At 40.7% G+C, this 23925-nt stretch overlaps 1 protein-coding gene across 1 annotated transcript; it reads right to left on the bottom strand.

Moving 5' to 3' along the window:
- Positions 1 to 211: 211 nt before the first annotated feature.
- On the bottom strand, positions 212 to 23872 carry AP4E1 (adaptor related protein complex 4 subunit epsilon 1). The gene is made up of 21 exons (XM_088148537.1): positions 23699 to 23872; positions 21874 to 21945; positions 21264 to 21387; positions 20359 to 20432; positions 18462 to 18583; positions 18194 to 18353; positions 16733 to 16899; positions 15105 to 15178; positions 14170 to 14292; positions 13969 to 14078; positions 13634 to 13773; positions 12832 to 12944; positions 12607 to 12725; positions 11413 to 11712; positions 10338 to 10452; positions 9292 to 9418; positions 8040 to 8295; positions 7314 to 7883; positions 7020 to 7204; positions 6350 to 6507; positions 212 to 5540 (listed from the first exon to the last, which is right to left on the bottom strand). The coding sequence occupies exons 1-21, from the start codon at positions 23870 to 23872 to the stop codon at positions 5380 to 5382; spliced, it is 3444 nt and encodes a 1147-aa protein (XP_088004663.1). The 3' UTR covers positions 212 to 5379.
- Between the last annotated feature and the right edge of the window lie 53 nt (positions 23873 to 23925).

Below are 23925 nucleotides of genomic sequence, written 5' to 3'. Positions count from 1 at the left end.
TAATAAGATGACCTTTCTTTTCCAACCTGGGCTATTTTGATTATTCCTTATGCCGCTCCCAGCAGATACAGGCACTGCAAGTTTAAGCCAGTTGGGTAGTGTGCCCACATTTGAATACCTGGAGTTAAAATGATCATTTCAGCATGACTAGATTTACATTACACCATGGCACTCTGATATTATAAATGGCCCAGTGACAGATACACAACAGTTGTTTAGTGCAGCAGGATAATTTATTACACTGCAGTTAATTAAAGTTACATGGTAATAAGAACAGTAAGAAACCACTTCTGCAGATGGTTTGAAAATAAAAAGGAAGTACCAGGGGTACAAATAAGGAATACCCATTAAGTCCCTCCAAGCTTTATTCAGTTAAATTCTACATACTTGACAGAAGTAGTAAAATTAAGCATTTGGAACAAAAATGGACAACAGAATCTGCAGTGTGCAGACGGAATAGCTCTTTAGTGTCAGAAGGTGGGTAGGAAACTTCTCGGCTTCCAAAGATGCTCAACTACAATTGCAAACAACAGTGAAGGATGCTGGGAGTTGTAGTTGAGCAAGATCTGGAGGACCAGAAGCCCCCTACCTATTATAAGGTGTTAAGCCTCATTTGATAGAAGTGGTTAAAAAAATACTGCATAGACCAAAAATCATAGCTTTCCTAAACTCTTACAATATATTGGATTCACAGATAGTCGCAGCCTTTAAATCTGATGATACGCCATTAACAGTCATAAGGAAACAATATTTCCAGTGTATTAATTCTTTCAACTTCTAAGCTCCTGTTTTTTAATTCATAAGGCATATAGTAAACATGAACATACAATAGTTTCTGTAGATGATTTTAATACCACGCTTCTTTAGTGCATTTTAAAAACATTCCTTTGTACAACACTGAAAACCAGGAAGAAAAAAAACTACAAAAATTCAATCCTTTTGTTAGTTAATTGCATGATACTTTCTTAGGGGAGAAGATTTATGAACTTGGAAAGGGTGAATATGCTACAATCAGAATTGTGTGCAGTTCACAGAAGATGTACTATTTTCTCTTGGGCGCTTTACATGGACCTTGGCAATCTACTTAGCAACACAATCTTCTTCCATTAAGTACACATACATATATATATTCATCATTGTATGCCTTCCAGAACAAGCAGTGTTATTGGGACTAAGACATGGTAAGCACAAGAAATTAAAGGCATAAGTTAAGAAAAAAGAAACGATAGCTATACCTCTCCATCCTTCTATCCTTGCAAGCCATCCTTCCTTCCATCAAGTTCAGGCCACAATTCACACCCATTAACATTTTACATCGTAGTGAATTGATACAAAATTCTGTAAACGTGACTTAACCTTGACATTTCTGGCTTCCAAACGGAGTCAGTCGGCAGGCTGTCCTGAGCCAAACCCTTGCCCCATTCTGCAGAACTAGACCTCTTTGGGGATTCCAGCTATCTTCAAACCTGAAGGGGTTTCCTCTTTGTCACTTAGAACAACAGGAAGTAACACAAAGGAGAGATTTCCCTTCAGCCAGCAAAGTGCAACCGCAGTAGGGCCTGCACAGATTTTCAGAAGCTACTAGGGTTTTCCTATATGGAAGCAGTTTATCTTCCTTTCACTATTCCAGACATGAACATGTCCTGCCTCCAGATGCGCCCGCTGCAAGTAAAAAAACCCAAGGGCCTTGCAGAGAGGACTCCCATCGCCATCTGTTCACAGCCCCCCAAAGCAGCTTTCTGCCATGTCCGTTAGAAGCAGCCAGGAACATGGTTAATGTGGCTTCTGTGGAAATGCCCACTTCTACTGGAATGTAGACTGGGATTCAAAATCACAGCTAGCTGGGGGGTTTGCTTTGTAAATGCTAGGAAATTTGGAGAGTCATTAAACGAAGTTCTCATCAGACAAAGGGCCAAAAAGAAAGCCTTCGCATCCATTTGTAACTATTTACTATTATAATGGTATATTATGAGAAGTTTTTATTTCTTCTGCTGCATTTTTGTCAGGGTTTTTTGGTAATAGCGCTTTTAAATGATTTTTCTCCTCCTCCTCGATCGTGTGTTATTATTTTTGTGTGTTTTCCTTTTTTGTTATTAATTAAAAAGCAATTAAAATTTTATAAAACAGAAAGCTTTACCATCCAACAAGCAGGAGAAGAGCCAGTTTGAATCCTTTCATGATTCCAAGAGTGTTGGCCAACCATAAACCATCAGGAGCTACACAGTCCAACAGCCGCTGCCGAAGCCAGCAACACACAAGCAACCCTAATTGTTCAGCTCAAAACTGCAGAGCTGGGGAAAAAGCCATACCGCCAACGAAGCAATTGCTTCATTTAAAAAAAGGGGGTTGGGAGAAAGGAAGGATCAAAAGTGTGATGATGCTGGCCAAACATTCAAGCCTCTTGGTGCAATGGTTGCTCAGTGCAACTCTGCCTCTTTCAGTCCAAGGAAGACAAGCAAGGAGAATAAAGAATGACGTTGGAGGACATGTTTCCTGCCTTGACTGCTGCCCAAAATTACTGAACAGCATTTGACCAAACAACATTGCACACCTTTTCACCTCCAGTGGTCATCCCTGTCTTAAAAAAAGATGATTACAGGACAGGGAACCTCCTGGCCCAGAAAGGCCATGGTTTCTAGACTTCAGAATATAGCCTCAACCTCACTGATACCTTTTCTATCAAGAATCAGGAACCACTGAAGTTCCCTTAGGCAGGGAACACAAAGCTGGCAGCAGAAAGATTGGAGAGTCCAATTTTATATTACTGATCATTGCCTCAGAACCACAGTTCCATAGGCCTCCATTTCCTGTCAGTAAGTTTGAACATGGCCTAAGCCAGTGATGGCGAACCTTTTGGGCTTGGCATGCCAAAAATTCAGAAAATGCCTAACTTGACCCTGCTGGCATGTCACAACCCGCCCCCCAACAAATGAGAAACAATTCTTTACATATTCATTTATTTAAAAAAAATACAGTTCAATCGTGTGGTGCTATGCTCTATGTATAAAGAAATGTCAAATAATTACAAAAATGAAATATGAGTAAAACAAACTCAGTTTCTTTGGTAACTCAACCAGGGAGAAGAGTTGTTGTCCAGTGTTGGTGAATGCTAGTGTGTCACCCAAAATGTTGTGGCATGTCACCTTTGACACACATGTCATAGGTTTGCCATCACTGGCCTAAGCCATATTTGTTTTAACCAAGATTAATGACTGTGCCCATACTCAACACTAAACCAAAACTAAACAAATCACTATAGCTGAGTATGTGTGAATCCAGCCTACATACCAGTGACTTGGAGAAAACAAGATGGTTTTGTGGTGGTCTGTGTGATCATTAGACCCACAGTCCTGGAGTAAAGAGGCAAATGAAAGTAAATATTGTTACTCCTTTTTTAAGTTGAGAGCTGCTCTGAATCATTTTTGGAATGATTTAATAGATTTAAATACATCTAGTAATGTAACACTATTGTCAACCTGTTTCTAAGACTGTTAAATATCCATAAATAAATGGCTATAACTTAAAAGTTCACCGCAAAAATCCTTCTGCCACCTGCTCTGCAGGCAAGACTGTGTGGTATGGATCAGTGCGTACTTGTAATTAGACATCAATGTTTTAAATTGTTTTCCTACGTATAGTTCTCCCACGAAACAGTCATTTTACAATGCCTGTTCGTATCTAATCAGAGCTTTATTTAATAAATAAATAACCAACCCCCAACCCTGCCTTAACACCACGATCATCCAGTGCCATGATTAAAAACTTAAGTCTTATGAGTCTCCTGGTATGCTGACTGCACTTTGGGATGAAGTTTTCCAATGGGCAAAAAGATCTAAATCATCCATTGGCAAACAGATTGAAATACCAGCTGTGTTTCTACTTATCCTCACCATCGACCAGGAGAGTTGGGAACTCTGGCTGCATCTCAGAAAGTCACTGCAGCTCTGGATTTTTGCTTACTTGTGTGTACAGGACAATCCGGCGATGTGCTGTAAACCCAATTTTGCCGGACAGACTGTACCTTTTCACCAAAACTCACAGAGGGGTACCACAACCAGTATGGAGAAGCTGAGAGTTCCCTTCTGCTGCAACACCAAAGAGTATTAGAGTAGATAAAAAAGAAATGGGAGGAGCGGGGAGATATTCTGCCTCATTTTCTACCTTTTCAGCAAATAAGCCCACTTGATTGCTATGACAGTGTGAAGGTTTCACTCTTCCTCCTATCCAAGGGGATCAACATCTTCACACAAACTATTCCTGATACATAAGAGGTAGATGAAGTGGATGCAGGTTTTTTTAAATGATCTCCAGTTTTATCTCCAGAATCCAAAGACCTATGATGGACCTGCCCCAGAAAGCAGATACGGTGGGACCAACTATGTTGAAGTCACAAACTGAAACCAAAATGATTTAAACAAGCAAAAGCATCTTATCAGATGATCAGATATCAAAACAAGATGCTATTTGAGCAACACTTGGGTGTAGGCAACAAATCATGGGGTCCTTCCAAGGTCATCTTTTCTTATAAAAGAAAGTATACTTATGTTACATTTTCACCATGGTCAAAGGTAGCTGTGGCAGGAAGATGAGGAGGGACAGTTCACCGAGTCAGATGATCTGGAAGTTCATGCAAAAACTACAGAAACTCTTCGTATTGCATACCTGGGATTTTTAAACCCCAACGCTGAAGTTCTTTTAATTCTGATAGAGACACTGCACTTCAGATATCAACCCCAAAGTGCAGCAAAAGTATAGCAATTTGGCAAGCTAGAGTCACATTGCCCATCTCAAGCTGCGTTTGCAAGAAGCAGTTCTTTGATCACAAAAACAAAACTAGGCATCTGCTCTGATATCCAAACCTTTTGTTGAGGTACAGTCAACGGTGACCAGTGCCAAGTCAAAAACTTTTGCACAGTGCCATGACCCAGCCATGACATGTAATTATGAGGCAATCATGGATAAACTTATGAATTGAAGATTATCCCTGCATTTTGATGATCTGCAGGTTGTTTCTACAACATTGGTGCTTAAGATGCTACTTCAAGAGCTTAACCAAAGTAGACAGAGCTTAAGACAGTTCTCTGCACTATGGAGTGTAATGACTGAGTAATTCAAGTACCTGATCCTACTAATAATCTGCTGTGAGTTATACAAATACATAATAGAAAATGTGTGGCTTGCACAACATGACTTATTCAGCTACCCATATCTTACCGCCTTGTCAATGTTGGACTGACATGGTTTTTTTCCCCCACTGGAAGGAGAGGCACGCTGATGCCAAAACACATCTCCACGCAGTATAGGAGTTGACTTTGGTAAACCCCTATGCAAAACCACACCCTTCCTTCATACCAGTCAGAAAAGGAGACAATGTGGTTTTCAGGATTCTTCCATCACCTTCTGACACTGATATAGTAAACAGTCTGGTAGCGCAGAGCAAGGTGACCTGAACCACAAGGCCAACATCCCAGCATGGAGGCGGCAGTGGAGAAGACATGGGATTGACGGAAGCAGTCGACAAGCTGCTATTCCCTCATTTCCTAAAGAAGGCATTTTGAAAGTTCTTAATATTCTGCTCCTTTTATGGCACAATCATTGCAAATAATCCTCTTTCATGAAATAATTGTATTAAATCTCAAGTTGACATTCTAACTTTGGAAAGCCATGGGTGCATGTTATGTCCTGATGCTTTTCTCATATAACATCAGGGAGATGTTTAAGAACAGGTGAGAAAAGCTACAAAATTCACAAAGGTGTTGCCCTGCAAAGCTCTTGAAGGGCGCTATTTCTAAAGAAATTTGGCGATGCATGTGGGTTTGTCATTCAAAGAGAAAATGTCACAGACTCCCTGTGGGAATTTCCAACACCTGTGTGTCTCATAGGTGGATTTTTGTTTTTGTTTTTTGGATCCTAGCCATTATGCTTTATGAATGCTGCAGCTGGATTAAAAGACTTTCATTTCCCAAAACATCCTCTTTTTTTTCCTCCAACTAGGACTGGGGAAACAGCTGGTTTTAATTCCTGTTCAATTGGCACCACCTGAAGTTTCAGTTTGGATGTAAGAAGGAGAGGGGGGCACACAATTATTGAACATTTTCCCTACATTGAGAACTTTGGGAAAGTAGAAAATAACTACAGACATCTTGTCTGTATATCCATGTTCTTGAAACTCCTAGAGGTGGTCCAAATTTCTGGGAAAAGCCCAAATGGTTTCCAGCTGCTTTAGAGAAGTAGCTTCACCTGGCTCCATCAACAGCCAGATCATTCCACATGTTTTAACCTACTGGTACTAACCTAGAATTTCAGGATCATACATGCCATGAATCAGAAGCAATCTTAAGCTACATACCTATGATATCAACAATATGTAGCTTCAGTTTTTGCTGAAAGATGTCTAGCATCACTGGCAGAGCTCCTTGAGAAGGTGCCACCTTTAGGTTTTGTTTGACTTCATTAGAAATGGAGAGCCACAGTTTTCCATATTCATCCGTGGTCATCTTCATTGGTCTGAAACCCAGGTTGCCGATAGAAATGAGGAAAGAAAAAATATTGGTCTAATAGAGTGGGTGGCAATAACAATTTTAATTGATTTAACTAATTAATTTACTATGCCCTTTTAAAACTTCTTTGAAAAACAACCTGTCCATGCATTGTTCTAAATTTTCAAAGGACCTGCAGCCAAGACAGTCAGGCTAAGAAAGATTTCATGAAAAGGAGACAATGGAATAATGCACCCAGATTGAAATCCCCCATTACGTTACAAGTATAGACATGCCGGTTACAAGTTGCCTGTTCAATCCTGATGTGTCCCTGTTTGGGGACTGACAACCTTGAAAGCATTCAAAGTTTTCCAATAGTAAAAAGCTTAGGAAAAGGTGGGGAGAGGGGGAGGGGGGGAGGGGGAGAAACAAAAGAAGAAAAACCAGCTATGGGAGAGAGGCTTCCCAAGCAAATAAATCTAATTAGCTCTAGTTTGCACTTCATAAGTATTTATTAAGAAAATTATTCTATACAGTTACCTGATAAAATCCAACAGCTCTAAAGATATAGAAAATTGGAGATGTACATCCAATTCTAGCAGATAACTAACGCAACCAAAGATTTTTCCTGATGAGCAGGGTTCCTCCATCTCTACATACATCTGGAAGCTTTCTATATTTTTACTTTCTATTACAGCAAGTTGGCAGCCAAGACTTTCTACCATCTTTAACAAAAAAAGAAGAAAGAAAAAACACAGGTTAAAGATATTTTATCTGACCACCACCAAGCCAGTACTATAGCAGAAAAGGCAAAACCGGTGATAAAATAGTTACCTTGAAATGTTCCGCGTGTTGAAATTCCAGACTGACATCTTCAAGAATGGAAGGGCTTCTATTGGCAAGAAATAAAAAAAGCAGAAGACTGTCCTCTTTCCAGACTTTAGAAAAATATAAAAGCAGGGATTCGTTGCCACAAAGTTCTGAAACTTCTGAATGAGGATGTTTGGCTGCTTCTTCTGGTAAAGAAGGGGTCATGGAGACTTGCTTTTGAATGACAACGGGAGTATTTGGAGAAGGATGGAAGATGTCCCTATGACCATGGCTAAGCAAAGAAGGTGGGGAAAGTCGGTGATCCAGAGGCTTCTCATTCAACCCACCTTCGGGCAACGAATGGGAGCGATCGAGCACCACTTTTGATTCAGAAGTTTCAGCAGAACTTAGTGAAGCTTTCCTGAGCCTTAGATGTCCATTGTTTACAAAAGGGTCCTTGTTCCCAGTTAACGCTTCCGGAAATAGGGAAGCGCTGGCTGTGCTTTCCACACCAAGTGAACTCTCATTGTCGGGGGCTTCGTTTGTTTTCAATTTCCTTGTAAACTTCTGAGCGGTGGGGTCTCCTTTGCCCAACTTAAAAAGACAGACAAAAGTGGGATCAAAATACGATTTCGGTATAAGGTTAAGTCTGAATGCACCATCTCATTCAAAGCAGTAGGGCTTGGGAAGGGGGGGGGGGGAATCCTAAAAACGTGCCATGCATATTAAGCTTCAATTTAGCCATCATACCAGACTGATGTTGCTTTGTGATCCTAGGCCGACAAAGAGTGCTGAAGCTAGCTGCTGCTTCTCCTTCATCCCTTCTGCGAGGTCCGTCATTTCTTGCTTAGGTTGCAATGGAAAACTATTAACAACAGGCTCTACAAATGGGCTGCCCTGCAGAACGGCCTGGATGCTTTCTTCTTCTTCTACTTGGTTTTTCTTTTGGGGGAGGTAGCCTTCTTTGCCCCACAATTTCTTTACACCCTCAAGCTTCAGACTGTTCCTAAAGACATGACAGTGGGAAAAAGGTTAGTGCAGTGCCCAGCAGGCACTTCTGAAGAGCATCTGGAGTGGACCCTCACAGCTGGATTTAATAAATCACTCAATGGGGAGTAAGCAGTGCGTCCATCCCTCCTGCATCTGTCCACGTGGTTATGGGGCTGTCCATGAAAAGAAAAGCCAGGCCCTCAGTTACGTCTTTTCCCTCCAAACCCTGAAATCAATATTCTGTACTAACCCACAGAGATTACAATCTTGCACTTCCATGCTGACTGTGCCCAGGGACGCATTTCCTTTTCAAAGAACAACCCACAGATGCAAGATACTAATCTCTCAGGCAACTGTTAGCAGAAGAAAGTGCATACAAGCTGTTGGGTTCACCTACCTTCTTAAGCCATAATATCACTTGGTTTTGGCTAAGCGTGTTGTGTAAACCCAACTGTCATGGTCTGTCAAGTCATCATTTATGGTTTAGCAACCATGGCAGAATCCAAACAGTGGTGGGTTTTGCAACAAACCACAGCACAGGGCTATATGCAAACTCAGTAAATAATTTGGGAGGCCTTCTTAACAAGGATGAGCCAGCCAAAGAGTGGGACCTATCAAGTGCCTTCGTTTTTCTCAGTAAGGCAAACCACTCAGAACCAGGAGTTTTATCAATCAATCAATAAACAGGTTGATATCAGTTTGCAGATGGGGGAGAGAGCTAACCCACATAAAAGACGTTTAGAGACCGAGTCATGGACAAGTTGCTGCTCAAAAATGGCACTCACTGTATTTTATTATAGCAATAAATAAAGCAGAGAGAGGAGGGGAGTTAGTGCAATTTGCTTAACCCAGTACAAAAAAAGTCAGCTTTGCAGTCAAGTATTACCGATGACATTGCATTTTCGTTTTCCCGAGCTCTGACAGTTTGCTGGCCAAACCATTGTGTAGCAAGAGAGGAACAGAGGGCAGGCTGCATTTTAGAAGTTTTTGCTGAAGAGACAAGCAGACTTACTCTTTCTGTCCTTTCTCAGCACTATTATCTGAGCCCAAAGAAAGCCCCGTTGGAGACTGTCTGCCAGTAATTCTGGATAAAGGGAAACTCTCAGAAAGCGATTCCCCATAGGGTTCAAAGTTCAGAGCTGCAAAGAGAAAAAAACAATCATCAGGTTGAAGGCAAGGTTAGTACGGATCACAAGAATGACAGGCAGTTCCATGAATGACAGGAAGTTTCCGACAAGAATATTCCACATTCAGCAGCCCATCTAGATATTACGAACCATTCCTGGAAGGGGTGGTGTTTGGGTTCGTTTTTTTAAAGTTCTTTTTCAAGTCATGTAACTCATCTCTACTGAAAGAATTCAGCAAAGGCATGATTCACCTTTGAATGTTAGCCTACAGTAGAAGATATGCAGTTATTCTTTGTTCCATAAATATCTATCACATAAATACGAGAGATGACATAACGTAAGGAAACAATTTCCCATTGTTAAAGGAAAAGATATAAACTCTCAATGTGAAATTCCAATTCAAGTTCACCACGGAGCGCTTTACATCCACATTGTTTCAAACACAGTTCAATGCCCTTTGTATTTTGTAATGTCCACTGCTACTCCACTGAAGGATAATGATCCAGGTTCTACAGGAGTGTTTCTCAACCATGACAACTTTAAGTTATGTGGACTTCTACTCCCAGAATTCCCCCGCCAGCATGCTGGCGGGGGAATTCTGGGAGTGGAAGTCCACATACCTTAAAGTTCCTAAGGTTGAGAAACATTGATCTACAGAGTATATTGTAGGTTACATTATAGTTTGTGTGATTGTCCCCCTCTAAGGACAGGGAACCACATTGCCAAAATTCACCAGTATGGTCACAGGGCTGCAAAAAGAGGGGGGCAGCACAGAATTTAATGGCAAAACATGAAAGATTTAAAACTTTCACCGATTTCTAAATCTGACACGGATGTCAAGCCAGAACATGATGTCTGCTGCAAAAGCTTGGAAAAAGTATCTGGTTAGGTGATTCAGGGCGTTCATTTATTACAGGGAAAAATCAATCACCTTTTTCCTGGGACAGTTTCTCTTCCTGTCTTTGGTGATGAGGCTTATAGGGCAATGCACCCTGGTCCAGTCCTTCAGCAACGAACCCATCTAAGAAAGATAAGGAAGCATCAACCTGTATTGAATCAGAGATGGGTTGAAGATGATTAAACATTTTTAAAGGAACCAGTTTGCAATGTCGCTGCAAACATACTCCATTTTTTAAACTGTTTCCAAACTTACAATGTTTACCGCCACCATTTTATTCTTAAATGTACATCTACCAGACAAGGACTTCTCAGTGGGGCATACTATGGCAAACGACATTAGAAAGCACAAACAGAAAGCTGAAGATCTTTGGCTTTAAAAGCTCATTGCAGAAGGGAAACATCATACTGTATTTTTTAAGAACAGCTTGTTCCCTATAATTCTATACACACTACTTAAGGATTTATCATCACTAACTGATAAACTAGAGATGAGTAATTCTGGATTTTTTTTTCAGTAGACTTGCAGACATGCTAGATCACACTGCTCATTCACAACATGTTGTTCTGATGGCATAAAGGTAAGTTGAGGTCCTTGCAAGAAGCTAATTGGAATCAGATGCCCTCAATAAGAAGTTAAATGCATAAGCCTGGAATTAGATTTTATTTCTATGGAAAACAATCTCTGCACCATTCCAAGTACAATGTCTGTCCTAGATCTTTTGTTTACAGCTGTGCAAATTTTAAAAACACAACCCTCCTCTTCTAAGTGTTTTCAGAAGAAGTCCTTAATTCCCAAGAAATAAGCAGCAGTGATGCCCAAACAGTTGTCAGCCCTTCAAGGTAGTTCAGACAAGAAGCACACTCAGGAGTATTAGCTCTAACTTTATTGTAAGGTTACATTAACAGAATCTTGCAAGTCTGAAAGTACATCTCTCCCCCTTCTCATTTAAGTCCAAGAAACTAGGGAGGGTCTCTTCTGAGACCATACCCCCGTTCCTTCTGCAGGCTCAGCTGCCTCTTATCTGACTGTTGCCTAGTCCTCCTATCTCCCAAGGTCATTCCCACATACCATCACACATATGGTATCATCATCATCACAAACTCACCACAATGTTCTTACAACTCGCATCAAATGGAAACAACCTCTTCATCAATTCTTTATCTTCATAGAGATATTTTAATTCAAATGCATGCTGTCTCATGCTGGTATCCAGAGAGGTACTGCATTCCAAGAGAAACGTGTCAACTGTCTTTGAACAAGTCGTACGAGAAGCTATTTTAGAAAATGCAGCCATAATCCAAGCTTTGGTTTCAGAAGTGGCATTGTTTTTAAGGATCCGATACAAATTTGCTAAAACAACTTCAGGATCCACATCTTGCAGGAGGTAACTGTACTCCCCTAATACCTGTCAGGAGCAAATTAAAACATCAAGATTACTCAACAGTAGAAAATAATTTTAAAGCACAATGTTCTAATGCGAATGGAAATTCCAATTGTGAATCTTCCCAAGTTTAAGGAACTGCCGTACCGAATGCAAGAGCAACATTGACCAGATTTACTTTCTATTACCTGAAATAGACGTACTTCTTAAAAAGTTGTTAATGATCGTGATCAATGAGACATAGGTAAAAGGAATGACTGGACTTGAGTCACTTAAAGCCAAAAGTTCAATAATAACAGAATTTTCATCTTCAATTGTTTCTAATACTCTCTTTTCTTATTGCTTATACTGAATGTATTTACCCTCACACTTAAAAATAGAATGACCAAAGAATGAAAGAAGAGGAGCAAAATCCAAAACTGTTTTTAATAAGTTTTTAATAAGTTTGCAATAAAAAATATTTATTACTGTCAGATAGATAATGTTATTTATCTACTCAAAATTTTGCTTCTTAATGATATGATCTTAATTGAAAGGCAAAAAAATAATGTTTTAAATCTGGTGTGCTTGTCTTGTTTGGGTTTTTTTATAGTTAAGTATATAGACAAATGAAATCAAGTAATACAATTTGGACCCAAATTGGATTCTTTTAGGTAGTAATTTTATCTGTGGTTACATCAAGCAGTGATAATGATGTCATAACTAAAGTTCCATCTGAATCACACAAAGGAGAGTCATTCTTATGTATTCTTGCATTGCTACCAATGCATAATAATTTCTCCAAATACTCTAAATCCATCTAGATTTGTGTACAGTACAATTAAAATTCAATCCTCCAAGATTTAATTGTCTATTTATACTCAGATTTTACCCATATTGAAACATCTCATCTTTCTTTGTTTAAATGTTTTTTCTTACCCAACTCATCACTTGAAGAAATTTCTGTGGATAAACTGCATTTTCATCCTCTAATAACGACAGGTAAGATTGGACAGCGTGAAACCGCAGCTGAAGGTCTTCCTTTTCATCTTCAAAGCCTAAGAAAAACATCCCAGCTTTTTTTTTTTAATTGTTGGAAATGGCTATTCCTTTATTATTTTTTTAATAATGGGATCGCATCATTTTCATGCATAGTTTACTCACCTTCAGCAAGAAGTCGCAAGAAACTGTTTAGAATGTCAGGATGCATTTTATCTCCTCCTACAGAAAACACTGCATTCATAGTCCGGATGAACCATTCATTGTCTGGAGCATATGTGCCAGGGACATTAAGGAAAGGATACAATAGTACCATCAACACAGCATCAACGGTTCTGTTACAGGGTTCAAATCATCCATTTCTTTATTAAAGTTACTTGCACACAAAGAGGGGAAAGGATTATTAAAATTTTCAGGGACTAGAAATGAAAGCAAGGCATTTACACAAGTCTCTACATATTACAGGTAGTCCTTGCTTAACAACTGTCCTGTTTAGCGACGGTTCAAAGTTACATCAGTGTTGAAAAAATAACTTTATGACTGGCCTTCATACTTAACAACTGTCATAGTGTCCCTATGGTCACATGATTGAGATTTGGGCACTTCACAGCTAGCGGGTGTTTACAATCATTGCAGCATCCTGTGGTCACATGATTGCCATTTGCACGCTTCACAGCCAGCTTCTGACAAGTAGAATCAACAGAGAAGCCGGCAGTAAAATCACAAGTCGTAGTTGCATGATATCTCACTTAACAACTATGGCGGAAGTGAGGTCATAAGTCCGTTGCAATCATGTGATGTCTCGCTTAGCAATGGAGTTGCCAGTCCCAGTTGTGGTCATTAATTGAGTTTTAGATGCAATAAAAGGGAACAACCATCAAAATGATACATCAATACAAACAAACATGTGGACAGATACAGAAGTACACCTAACAGGAACAAGCATTTGCAGCAAGTAAAAGGATATTTTTCAGCTAACTCTGCTATTTTTCCAACAATATTGATGATGGTATATTCTTCTTTGCTTTGATTTATGTAGTCAAGCATCTTCTGCACAATGACAGTAACATTCTGTTCATTGGTTATTCGATACAGAAGTTCCAAGGTCTGAAGGAGAAGGCAGGGTGGATAAAGGTTTAATTAATTTCACTCAAGTGAAACAGAGGGAAGGGATGATAAGAAATAGGTTGCATTCAGTTTAAGGACAAGTTACTGGAATAATCGAAAAAATACATTTATTTATTTATTAAATTGCTAAGGGTGCCTAACTCCATTACAAAAAACATTACTCAGTTTTATTACCTCTCTTTTAATAATGGGATCAGGATGTTCCAGACACTCAATTATTGTCATTTGATGTTGCAGAGCAAGATTGGGGTCCTGCTGGACGACATATGTTAAGGCCTTTAATCCTAGGGGAAAAAAGTAACTGGAAAGTTTGAAAAATGAAACTGTAGGCATTCAGCATTTATTCCGCTGGGTTGTAAAAATGAGAGAACTTACCCAAATATTTCAAATTAATTTTAGGCGACAAGACAAATTTCCCAATACATTTGGCAGCCTTCTCAAGCAAATCAGATTTGGGGTGAATTGTGTAAATGGTGTGGACGCATTCAAACAAGATTGCTGCAGAAAAGGCAAAGAGAACGTGGGAGATCTGACTCACAAAAAATAAAACAACACATAAATATTCAAACTAATCCAACCAGTTGAGACAGACAGGAAAGCATTAGCAGTGCATTTGTTTTAGATTTTTTTTATCCCACCTTTATTATTTTTATAACTAACTCAAGGCGGCAAACATACCTAATACTCCTTCCTCTCCCTATTTTCCCCACAACCACAACCCTGTGAGGTGAGTTGGGCTGGGAGAGAGGGACAGGCCCAAAGTCACCCAGCCGGCTCTCATGCCTTAGGCGGGACTTGTCTCCTGCTTTCTAGCCTGGGGCCTTCACCACTAGACCAAACTGGCTCTAATTAGAGCACGCATGTCAATACTCTTTCAAGAAATCTATGCTTCTTTTAATCTCTTTAAAAGAGATTGTGTTTAAATCTGATATACTGATTGTGCAGTACAATGTCTTGCAGTTCCAAATACTGGGAGTGAAACCATGTGTGATTCAGGACTCTAAAGGACAGAGTCAACTACTTAATGGAAAAGCCAAGCAAGTTTGCATTTAAAACCAGCCAAGTCAGGTGCTCTGAAACCATCCTGATCACCACCATGTAATTTTGCCTTAAAAGGGAAAGGCAACCTGAATTCCAGGACACTGGCTAAGGAATTCTGGGAACTGAACTCCATACACGGAGCTGCCAAGTTTAAGAAACACTAACCTAGAAATTTATAAGTATGACTGCCACCAACAGGAATGCCTAGTATTACAACTGACAAAGTCACATTTTGCTCCCCTTACATTAGAAAATCTTATTTCACCTACCATAGGTAATGTTGTGATTGATCTCTGCTCTCCTTAAAGATTCATCCAAAACTTCATACATTAATTCACTGGTCCTGACACAAAAGGGTGAAAATGTTCAAGATCACTTCATTTTTTTGAAAAGGAGAGAGTTTATGTTGTTCCACAGCCCTTTATCAGACTTTGAAATAATTCAGTAACTCTGAACAATTATTTAACATGCAAATTAATATCTGCAAAACGAACTGCGAATAACAACACCTTCCCTCCCATTTTCCCATATCGAGGGTGTCCAGGCTGCTAAGAGTTTGTGAAAAAATCTGAACAAACCTGCAAGGGAACTGACCAAGTCAAGGAAGCTTTTCCATACAAATCTTTCCAATTTTGTCTTATCAAATGCAATTACAAAGCATGGGATAAAAAAAAAAAAAAAAAGCTAATTCAAGTAATTTAGATTAGGAGTGGGCAACTTTTTCACAGCTGGGAACTGAACTTCCTGTGTGTCTTAAATTTGTCTGATCTTCACAAAACACAAGACGGATAACTAACTATAGGATAATGCCAATCAAATGGGCAGAGGGAGAAATGATCTGTTTGGGCGGGGGGAGGCACTTTAAAAGCAAGCCTCTGTATATTGCCCCTATTTTGCCCCCAGGGTTTGGAAGCATGATCTGAGGGTGCTCTGGAACTGGAGGCTGAACACAGCCTGCAGCGTCCCCATTTCTGGTCTGGGTCTCAGTCGTGTCATTGACCTGGATTTTTCAATTAATACCTAGAAGAGAGGCTGCTTAGACAAGCTAGATCTTCCTATTTACTCTTGCAAGTTGTGAGATAACGAACTTTCTGCTCTAACCACAATTAGATATTTATTTCCCTCTTTTGTCATAGTAGGCACTTTGGGGGGGGGGGTGCGCGTGGGCGTGCGTCTTCAGGACAGTCTTGACTCCTGGTGACTGCCTGGACAAGTCCCTGCAGGATTCCAGGCAAGATTTTTGGAAATGGTTTGCCCTTGCCTGCTTCCCAGGGCTGAGAGAGAGGGACTGGTCCAGAGTCACCCAGCTGGCTTTGTGTCTAAAGCAAGACTAGAATTCACGATCTCCCAGTTTCTAGTCTGATGCCTTAACCACTAGACCAGTGTTTCTCAACCTTGGCATGTGGTATGTGGCAACCTTTAAGGTATGTGGACTTCAACTCCCAGAATTCCCCAGCCAGCCAGCCCAGAATTCCCCATGCTGGCTGGGGAATTCTGGGAGTTGAAGTCCGCATATCTTAAAGTTGCCAAGGTTGAGAAACACTGCACGACACCAAACTGGCTCTCTAGCTAGACACTTAATCCTCATTGAAGTGTAACCTTCCCTTGCTGATACCTAAATTGAGCAACTTCAGGGGTGGAAGGAGAGAGAGAGGTTGAAGGGCTATAAATTTGCCCAACAAAAACAACCCCTTTGTGATTCAAATTCCAGCAGAGACTGGGGAAGGACCCCTCGTGGTGTAAGTAATTAATCGGGACAATTTTAAATAATCATGATCTTGTTTGTTTCAAATCCTGACGCCTCCTTTAGCGTCCTCCGGCTTCCGTATCCCTCCTGAAAATTCTAAATTAGCCGGCCATGCAAGAATTTCTGAAAACCACCTCCAAGAGAATTTACCTGGGATCATCTTTTCCAAGTAGCCTCAATATTCGTAAAAGCTGGATTTGTAACCAAGGGGCGGGAACGTTGTGATAGTTATAATCCGCAGGGAGCTTTCCTCCAACCACCTGCTTCAGGATTGTTACAAAGCTGCCTGTCAAATCTTTGTATTCCCAGGAATCTTCCTAGACAAAAGATAACGCACACAATTAAGACTGAATTGACAGCCAAGAATTACAGGAATTTCACCTCCATTTGCCCTGCAGCTCTTGAAGCCTAACCATTTCTCACACCCAAAGGCAGCTGACAATTAAACACGAAACATGCAGGTAAACACACTGTGATCAGCCAGTACAAAACCTGCTTAAAATGATGTGCATCTCTGGAGGTGGGGGGGGGGCTTTTTAGAAGTATTGTCTAAATCAGCAGTTCCTTGCCCTTAAGGGCTATCTCTAAAACCCACGCTCTTCTTAAGAAGTAAATACCACTTTTAAAAACCCTTTAAAAGGGTTGAAATCTCCCAAGATTGCCAAGCCTTGCAAGAATTCAGTGTTATTACATGAGATTTAATCAGACCTCAGGGATAAGATTGCCAAAATATTATAAGATTGCAATTGTTTCTCTCTTGCTCCTTCATCCCCCAATTTTATTTTTGGGCACCTGCTCCATTACAGCAAGCCGCGTTTTCCTTGAAGAGAATAATGAACCTTGTAATACTGCATTGCAAATAGCCAGTCCAGACTTCCATTCTTATTGTTACATCGTGTAAGCCACATTAAAAAGTCTAAAATTCTTTTTTAATTATACTCATTTAAAAAGAAGAAAAAAAAGAACAAAGGAGCAAGCAAAGGAAAAAAGGGGGAAAAAAATAAAAAAATAATTGATACAGAAATATAATATCAGTAAGTGGACACAGCAGTTACTGAGACTGTATGGTTAGTGCTCAGTAGATCATTGATGAGAAAAAAAACATTAAAAAATGTTAAACTAACAGTGTGAGAAAGGACCGGAATCTCTGAGCTAAGTGCCAAAATCTCCACTATTTGTTATTTAAGAATACAGAAAGAAAAAAGAAAAGTTACTAAAAACATTACAGATAAATATTATTTTCTAACTTCCCCTTTGTTGTACTCTGGCTAATGTACAATATTTATAGACACATAAAATGTTCGCGTTTCTGATTCCAATCTTTAGTCAGTTCTTTTTTCCCTTTAAAAAAACACTCTAAATCAGTGTTTCTCAACCTTGGCAACTTTAAGAGGTGTGGACATCAACTCCCAGAATTCCCCAGCCAGCATGAGTTGAAGTCCGCACCGCTTAAAGCTGCCAAGGTTGAGAAACATCACTCTAAATATTTATATTTGCCTTGCTGTGTCATGTATAGTATGTATGAAAGCCATTCTTGCTTAAATTCAGTTAAACTTCTGTCATTACTACATGCTGTCGAAATTAACAGTCTAAGATTTCTAAGAATCCCACCTTCACCATCTGTAGATAGATGTGCAAAGACACCGCCATAACGCCCACATCCCTGTCACAAAGCGCCCTCCGGAACTTGTCATGAATGTGTTGGACTTGATTAGGAGCAATTAGGTAGAACTTATAGAGTGCCTGGACAGCTTTTCTTCGAATAATTTCCCTAAAAAGAATCAAATTGAGCTGAGTTGAGGTGAGCTCTTACATCCAGGAGGATCTGGAGCTCCATATTTACTACAGCCTTCTAGAATCTTACAAGCTTCACACGTACTTTGAATGCTGGAGTTTTTCTTCTATGAGGGGGAGGACAGCTGGAATCATCTCTTGGGGGAAAAGCTGGCTTGCTGCTGTAAGAGCCATGCACACTTCCATGAGATTCGTGCTCTGCAAGTCCTGCCACAAAGAGTAGAAGAAAGTTGTGAAATGGGTTAACGATGCCTAATGGAGAGCACGGATACCCTTTCCAAGGTGCATGACTTTCATTCTGGACCTTACAAATCCATTCAGCTTCTATAGTAAGAAACAGTTTTCCATAAATAAGTTTTTTCCTACGCCCCAGAAAAATGTGCCACACCCAAAAGACAGCAGTCCCCGTCCTACGTAGGGCATGGGGTCAAGCAACTAGAGGTGGCTCCTTGAGTGTCACCAGGAGAGATACGGCCCCCATCTTGCTTGACGTCTGCTGGCTAGATGTTGCCTCAGAAGGAACAAGAGACACGAGAGATGCATCGTGAGACTGAGTTTGTTCCTAGGTTTCACGCAACTGGAAGGTCAAATTTTGATACATTCCTATATTACAGAAGACACAGCAGGGAGCCACATTCAAGCAACGGAGAAGTGCTACTTGGGAACCACCAGCATTTGGGGTCTTTTCACCCCTCTCTTCTAGGCAACGTGCTGATCAACCCACCTACCCCTGCTCTCTTGTCCCTTCCTTCCCCATCTACACGTATCCCCCCGTTTCTCCTGCACTTTATTTTCCTCAGCACATGCACAACATTAATAACGTCGTGCATCACTTATGTCATCTGTTAAACTTCTCTATACTTTCACTGGCTGGGTAAATGTTATCATTCTGCTTAACTCTTGTTATGATAACTGTACAGCCAGTTTATATGGGTTATTAACTTGGAAGAGTGATGCTTGAGGAACAATCTAAATAAACTGCAATGTTTATAAAGAAAACAGTGCAGCGATAAAAGAAAGGTTGTATGTATTCAAACCATACTGTTGTTGCTTTCTTGTAAGTGGCAAAGTGGCTTTCAATAGATCCCACTATCAATGAAAGGGAAGACTTCAAAGGCATCGAGGACAATTTTTATGTGCATGTGTGTATGTTCACAAGCTCTCATTGCTCTGATTCACACGAAACATTAACTCATGATTCAGGAGAAAGGAGCCCCAGCAAATCTTAAAATATGTGCTGCTTCCCCTTCCTCCCCTATAGGCAAGTATTTAACAAGCATTCAGCTTTGATTTGCCTTTATCCTAGCCAACCATGTCAGCTCAAGAGATTATGGTTCAAAGCACACTCTAGTCATTTTTCAAGATAGATCAACTTCAAATCATGGCTTAGGAAGCCAGCTCATTGAAATATCTGGAATTTTAAAGTTTGGAACCTCTCTCATGATACGATCAACCCAGGATTAATGGAAAGTAAGACAAAATCATAGCAAACTCCTCCAGAAACAGGAGCTGGGAAGGAGAAAGCATGTAAATTCAAAGATTTATTTAAACTATTCTTCCCACATGATCACAACATCTAGGATCAGCCTTTCTTAATCAGTGCCTCTTAAGAAATTATGTGCCATCAAGTTGCTTTTGACTCCTAGTGACCACATCCATCACTCCTACACATTGGCCATGGCAGTGGAAGATACAGGGCAAATCCACTGGAGGAACTCAGACCGGAGGAAGTCTTGCTAGACCATGAAATGTAGCCATTATAAACAATGACTCAGAGAAGCTGAAAAGACCTATTAATGAACAGAAGCAGCTTTGCACTTTCCTGGATCTATCTTGTAATGTTTTTCTTACAGCTCTAACTGATCAATAAAATGGTATTCATAAAGGCACTTTTACCATTTAGAAGCGCACTTTTGTAAAAAAAAAAAAAAAAAGAACAGCTCAAGCTTTGGGTCAGTGCAATGCTTCCTACAAAACCATACCTTCACCACTGTGTTCACAAGCAGAACCAGCAACTCATGATTTTCATGCAGAAATAAAGAAATCGCCAAATAGCCTAAGAGAAAGGGGGGAAAATGTTCTGTATTAGGCACGCCAAATAGTTTCCACCTCCCTCTATTCTATAAGTTCAGATCAGCTTATAGCAAGAACAACGTATGTCTCTCCCTCCAAGAAGCTCACTAGCTGAATACTGTAAAGGCTTGGGAGATAGCAGGCCCAAAACATATTTTATCAACATAAAGGATACAAAGATACGATGATTTCTGGATTTGAAGATTAAGAAATATGTCAATTAATGAGGGGCTGAAGGGACTTATATATTATCTAAGAGAGAGCAAGGACAATAAGATTGTAATTCTCTGTTGTAAAGAAGGTTGGAAGTCACTTATATATTCCTTAACTTTATTTTCTTTCTTTTTTATTTCTAGTACTCTTCTGTTTTTTTTTCTTTTTTTTTAATTTGTCTTTTATCTTATGGGGAAAAACTCCCATAAGTTTTTTTGCTCCCAGTTTTTGGGGAACAAAAGCAGAGAAAGATGGTGGCATTCCTGGCTGTTTACCAGCTTCCCAGAAGCACTGAACTGGAATGCCATAATGCTTTTTTCTCCCAAGATACCACCACAAAATACAAATAGTCAGAATTATGTAATTAGGGATCAGCAATGCCCATCAATCCATAACATTAAATCAGTGAATTAAAAATGGCTCCAGACTTACAAGATTTCAGTGCCTTTGTAGTTGATCTTGGAGGTGAGACCACCCAAGTCTTGTGGGGAGTCCAAGCAATACGTTTTTAATTTTACTGCCTTTATTTCATTTTAGGGCACCCACCGCCTCAGAAGATTACAGACAGGGTGTGATTCAGCGGCAGACTGAAAATACTTACCAACTCTTTTCTCAAAAAGATTGCCTTGCTGTGCCAGCTTGATAGCGTGGATATATCCAAAAGAGGCCTCATAGCCCAGCATCTCACAGTAGATCAGCCTCACCATACATTCCTTCATCAGTTTCTGGAGTATGGAAAAACATTTTAAAAACAATCAGGTATTGCTGTCTTTATTATTTAATTTATATCTCACCTTTCCTCCACAAATCTAAGATGGCTTGCATAGAAGGTGGGGGTAACCCTTCATTTTATCCCCACATCAGCCCTGTACAGTAGGCTGGGCTGAGAGAGAAGGGCCTAAAGTCACTCATGAGTCTCCATGGTTGAGGTCAACTAGAACCTGGCTCTCCCTAGTCCTAACCCCAACCCCTTCACTACTAAGAGTCATCCAGAAGTAGACGAGTACCATGAGCAATGAATTTGCTTGTTCCTTTGGGGGCCGCATTTTACCAGTTACCTACATGCAAATTTAGTCTGAAACATAGAGTTGACAGGAAAAAAAATGAGTATGATCTGGTCATTGTAAAGCTGATAGCAGCTTTACAACGACCAACACTGGCCTGTAGAGAGAAGAAGAATAATTACATTTTGTTTTGTTTTTAAAACTTACGAGAGTTGTAGTGGGTGCAGAAACAGTGGCTTTTAAATTATTTAATTCCTGGTGGATAAGTTTTTCTTCTTCCTAACAGTGTATAAAATTGAAAATATTGCTTAAGAAAACTGTGAAAATGAGCTAAAACGATTTCTATAACAGTGCTTAGCATTTGGTTGTTTTTATATTGTTTTCACTTTGCAAATTCTGCGGTCTTAAAAAGCAGTTAGTTAGGAAATAAGACTGAATGACAATAACCTCTCTCTTTCATTGTAAACGGCAACTACATTAAAGAGCTATTCGGATTATTCATATTTCAAACAAAATGAGCACAAGTTAATAAAGTTTAAAGTCTAAATGTTATTAATGCAAATACAGGATGGTTCAATCAACAAGAAATTCTTTGTTATCTTACTACCACCACTTCCAACAAGAAATTAAATCTGTGTTCAAACTCGTACAACTGTTATCAATGCTTACTTAGGAGTAAAGGAACTCATCGGCTGGAATTACGCACATTAAACCATCATCTACCACATTTACAGTGAATCAATCACAACTGACTAGGTTCAGACAAGCCAGCCATAAACTACGGCTTACAAATCACAATATCACAACCTGCCAAGCCAAATGTAAGTGTGAATCCTGCCAATGAGGCTTGTGAGAAGCATATTACATTTTAAGCTGACAAATTATTTATTGATCATTTCTAAACCCCTTATAGACTTTTTGCATGAAACAGAAAAAAATGAACTCATGATTTGTGGTTTGGATGATTAAAAAAAGAAATCTAGTTAACAGAAAAAAGAGCACTTTTCTTTTTGTAATCATAGAGTAAGAGAGAATTTTGTAATCATACTTTGCTGCAAAGAAAATGGGAACCTTTTTTCTATTTCTTTTTATCTTTTCTTTTTGCACTTTTGTATTTTCCTTCCTTCCTTCCTTCCTTCCTTCCTTCCTTCCTTCCTTCCTTCCTTCCTTCCTTCCTTCCTTCCTTCCTTCATACAGTATTAGCTTTTGTTAGTTTTTATCTTCTTTTTAAAACTTTTAATAAAATGTATACAAAAAAAGAGAGGCAGAGAGGATTTCTATACCGAAGGCCAACAACAGCTCCAGGAGGTTAAAACGAGCAACATCAGTCGATTTAAGCAATACAGATAGTCCTTGCTTAATGACAATAGGGACCAGAAAATTGGTTCTCAAGCAAAGGGGGGGGAGGGCTGATGCAATGCATATCTCCCTAAAGGTTGCCAATTTTACATGATAGTTGAAGACCCCCTTCACCCCAACCCAACTTGGCTCTTCCATTGTTTTTTTTTTTTTTTAATGGCATCTGGTGGCAGGTCCTGTTTGCCCCGTTTTAATGCGGGGGCTTTCAGAAACTTTTTAGGCTGCATCGAAGGAGGCGGCGCAATTCAGACACACCCCCCCCTTTCGCAACAACCCCCGAAAGCCTTGCTTCTCATTCCAATGTCTGCACGGGGGCGGGGAGGGAAACCCGGAAGAGGGGAGCAGGTGGGAGCAACGGGAGCAGGTACTGCTCCCCTGGCAATGGGGGGGGGGGAGGAGCAGAAGGGGAACTCTGCGCACGCCCAGGGGACTCTCGGCCACGCCACTGAGCCCGGGCGCTCCGCTCCGGCTTTGCAAAAGGAGAGAGAAAGAGGAAGCCCAGCCGGAGCGCGCGGACACACCTGCACCCGGGCGCGCGCGCACGCGTCGCTCTCCCTCCCTCCCGGGCTCACCGGACGGACCCGCGCGCGCGTGCCGCCCCCCGCGTCCTTCCCCTTCCCGGCGCTCCCGGGCGCCCCGGAGGCCTCCCGCTTCCTCCGGCGCGCGGCCTTACATGCTTGGAGGCGAGCGCGGTGATGCTGCGGATCAGCCCGCCCAGGCGCGAGGTGGACGCGCTTCTGCCGGGCCTCACCGGGCCGCCGCCGCCGCCCAGCCCCGCCGCCGGCTCGTGCTGCTGCCCCAGCCAGCCGGGCAAGGCGCTCAGCGTCCGCTCCACCACGTCGCTCATCCCCGGTACCGCCGCAGCCGCCGCATCCCGGAAGAGCAGGCCCGACGCCGGCC

The sequence above is a fragment of the Python bivittatus genome, unplaced genomic scaffold (genome assembly GCF_059951505.1).
Source record: "Python bivittatus isolate LINGU-HERP-01145 unplaced genomic scaffold, Pbiv_v1 ctg000530_np1212, whole genome shotgun sequence".
NCBI classification, from domain to species: Eukaryota; Metazoa; Chordata; class Lepidosauria; order Squamata; family Pythonidae; genus Python; species Python bivittatus.
Note: the sequence above shows the minus strand (reverse complement) of the source record. Positions and strands in the feature narration are given on the sequence as shown.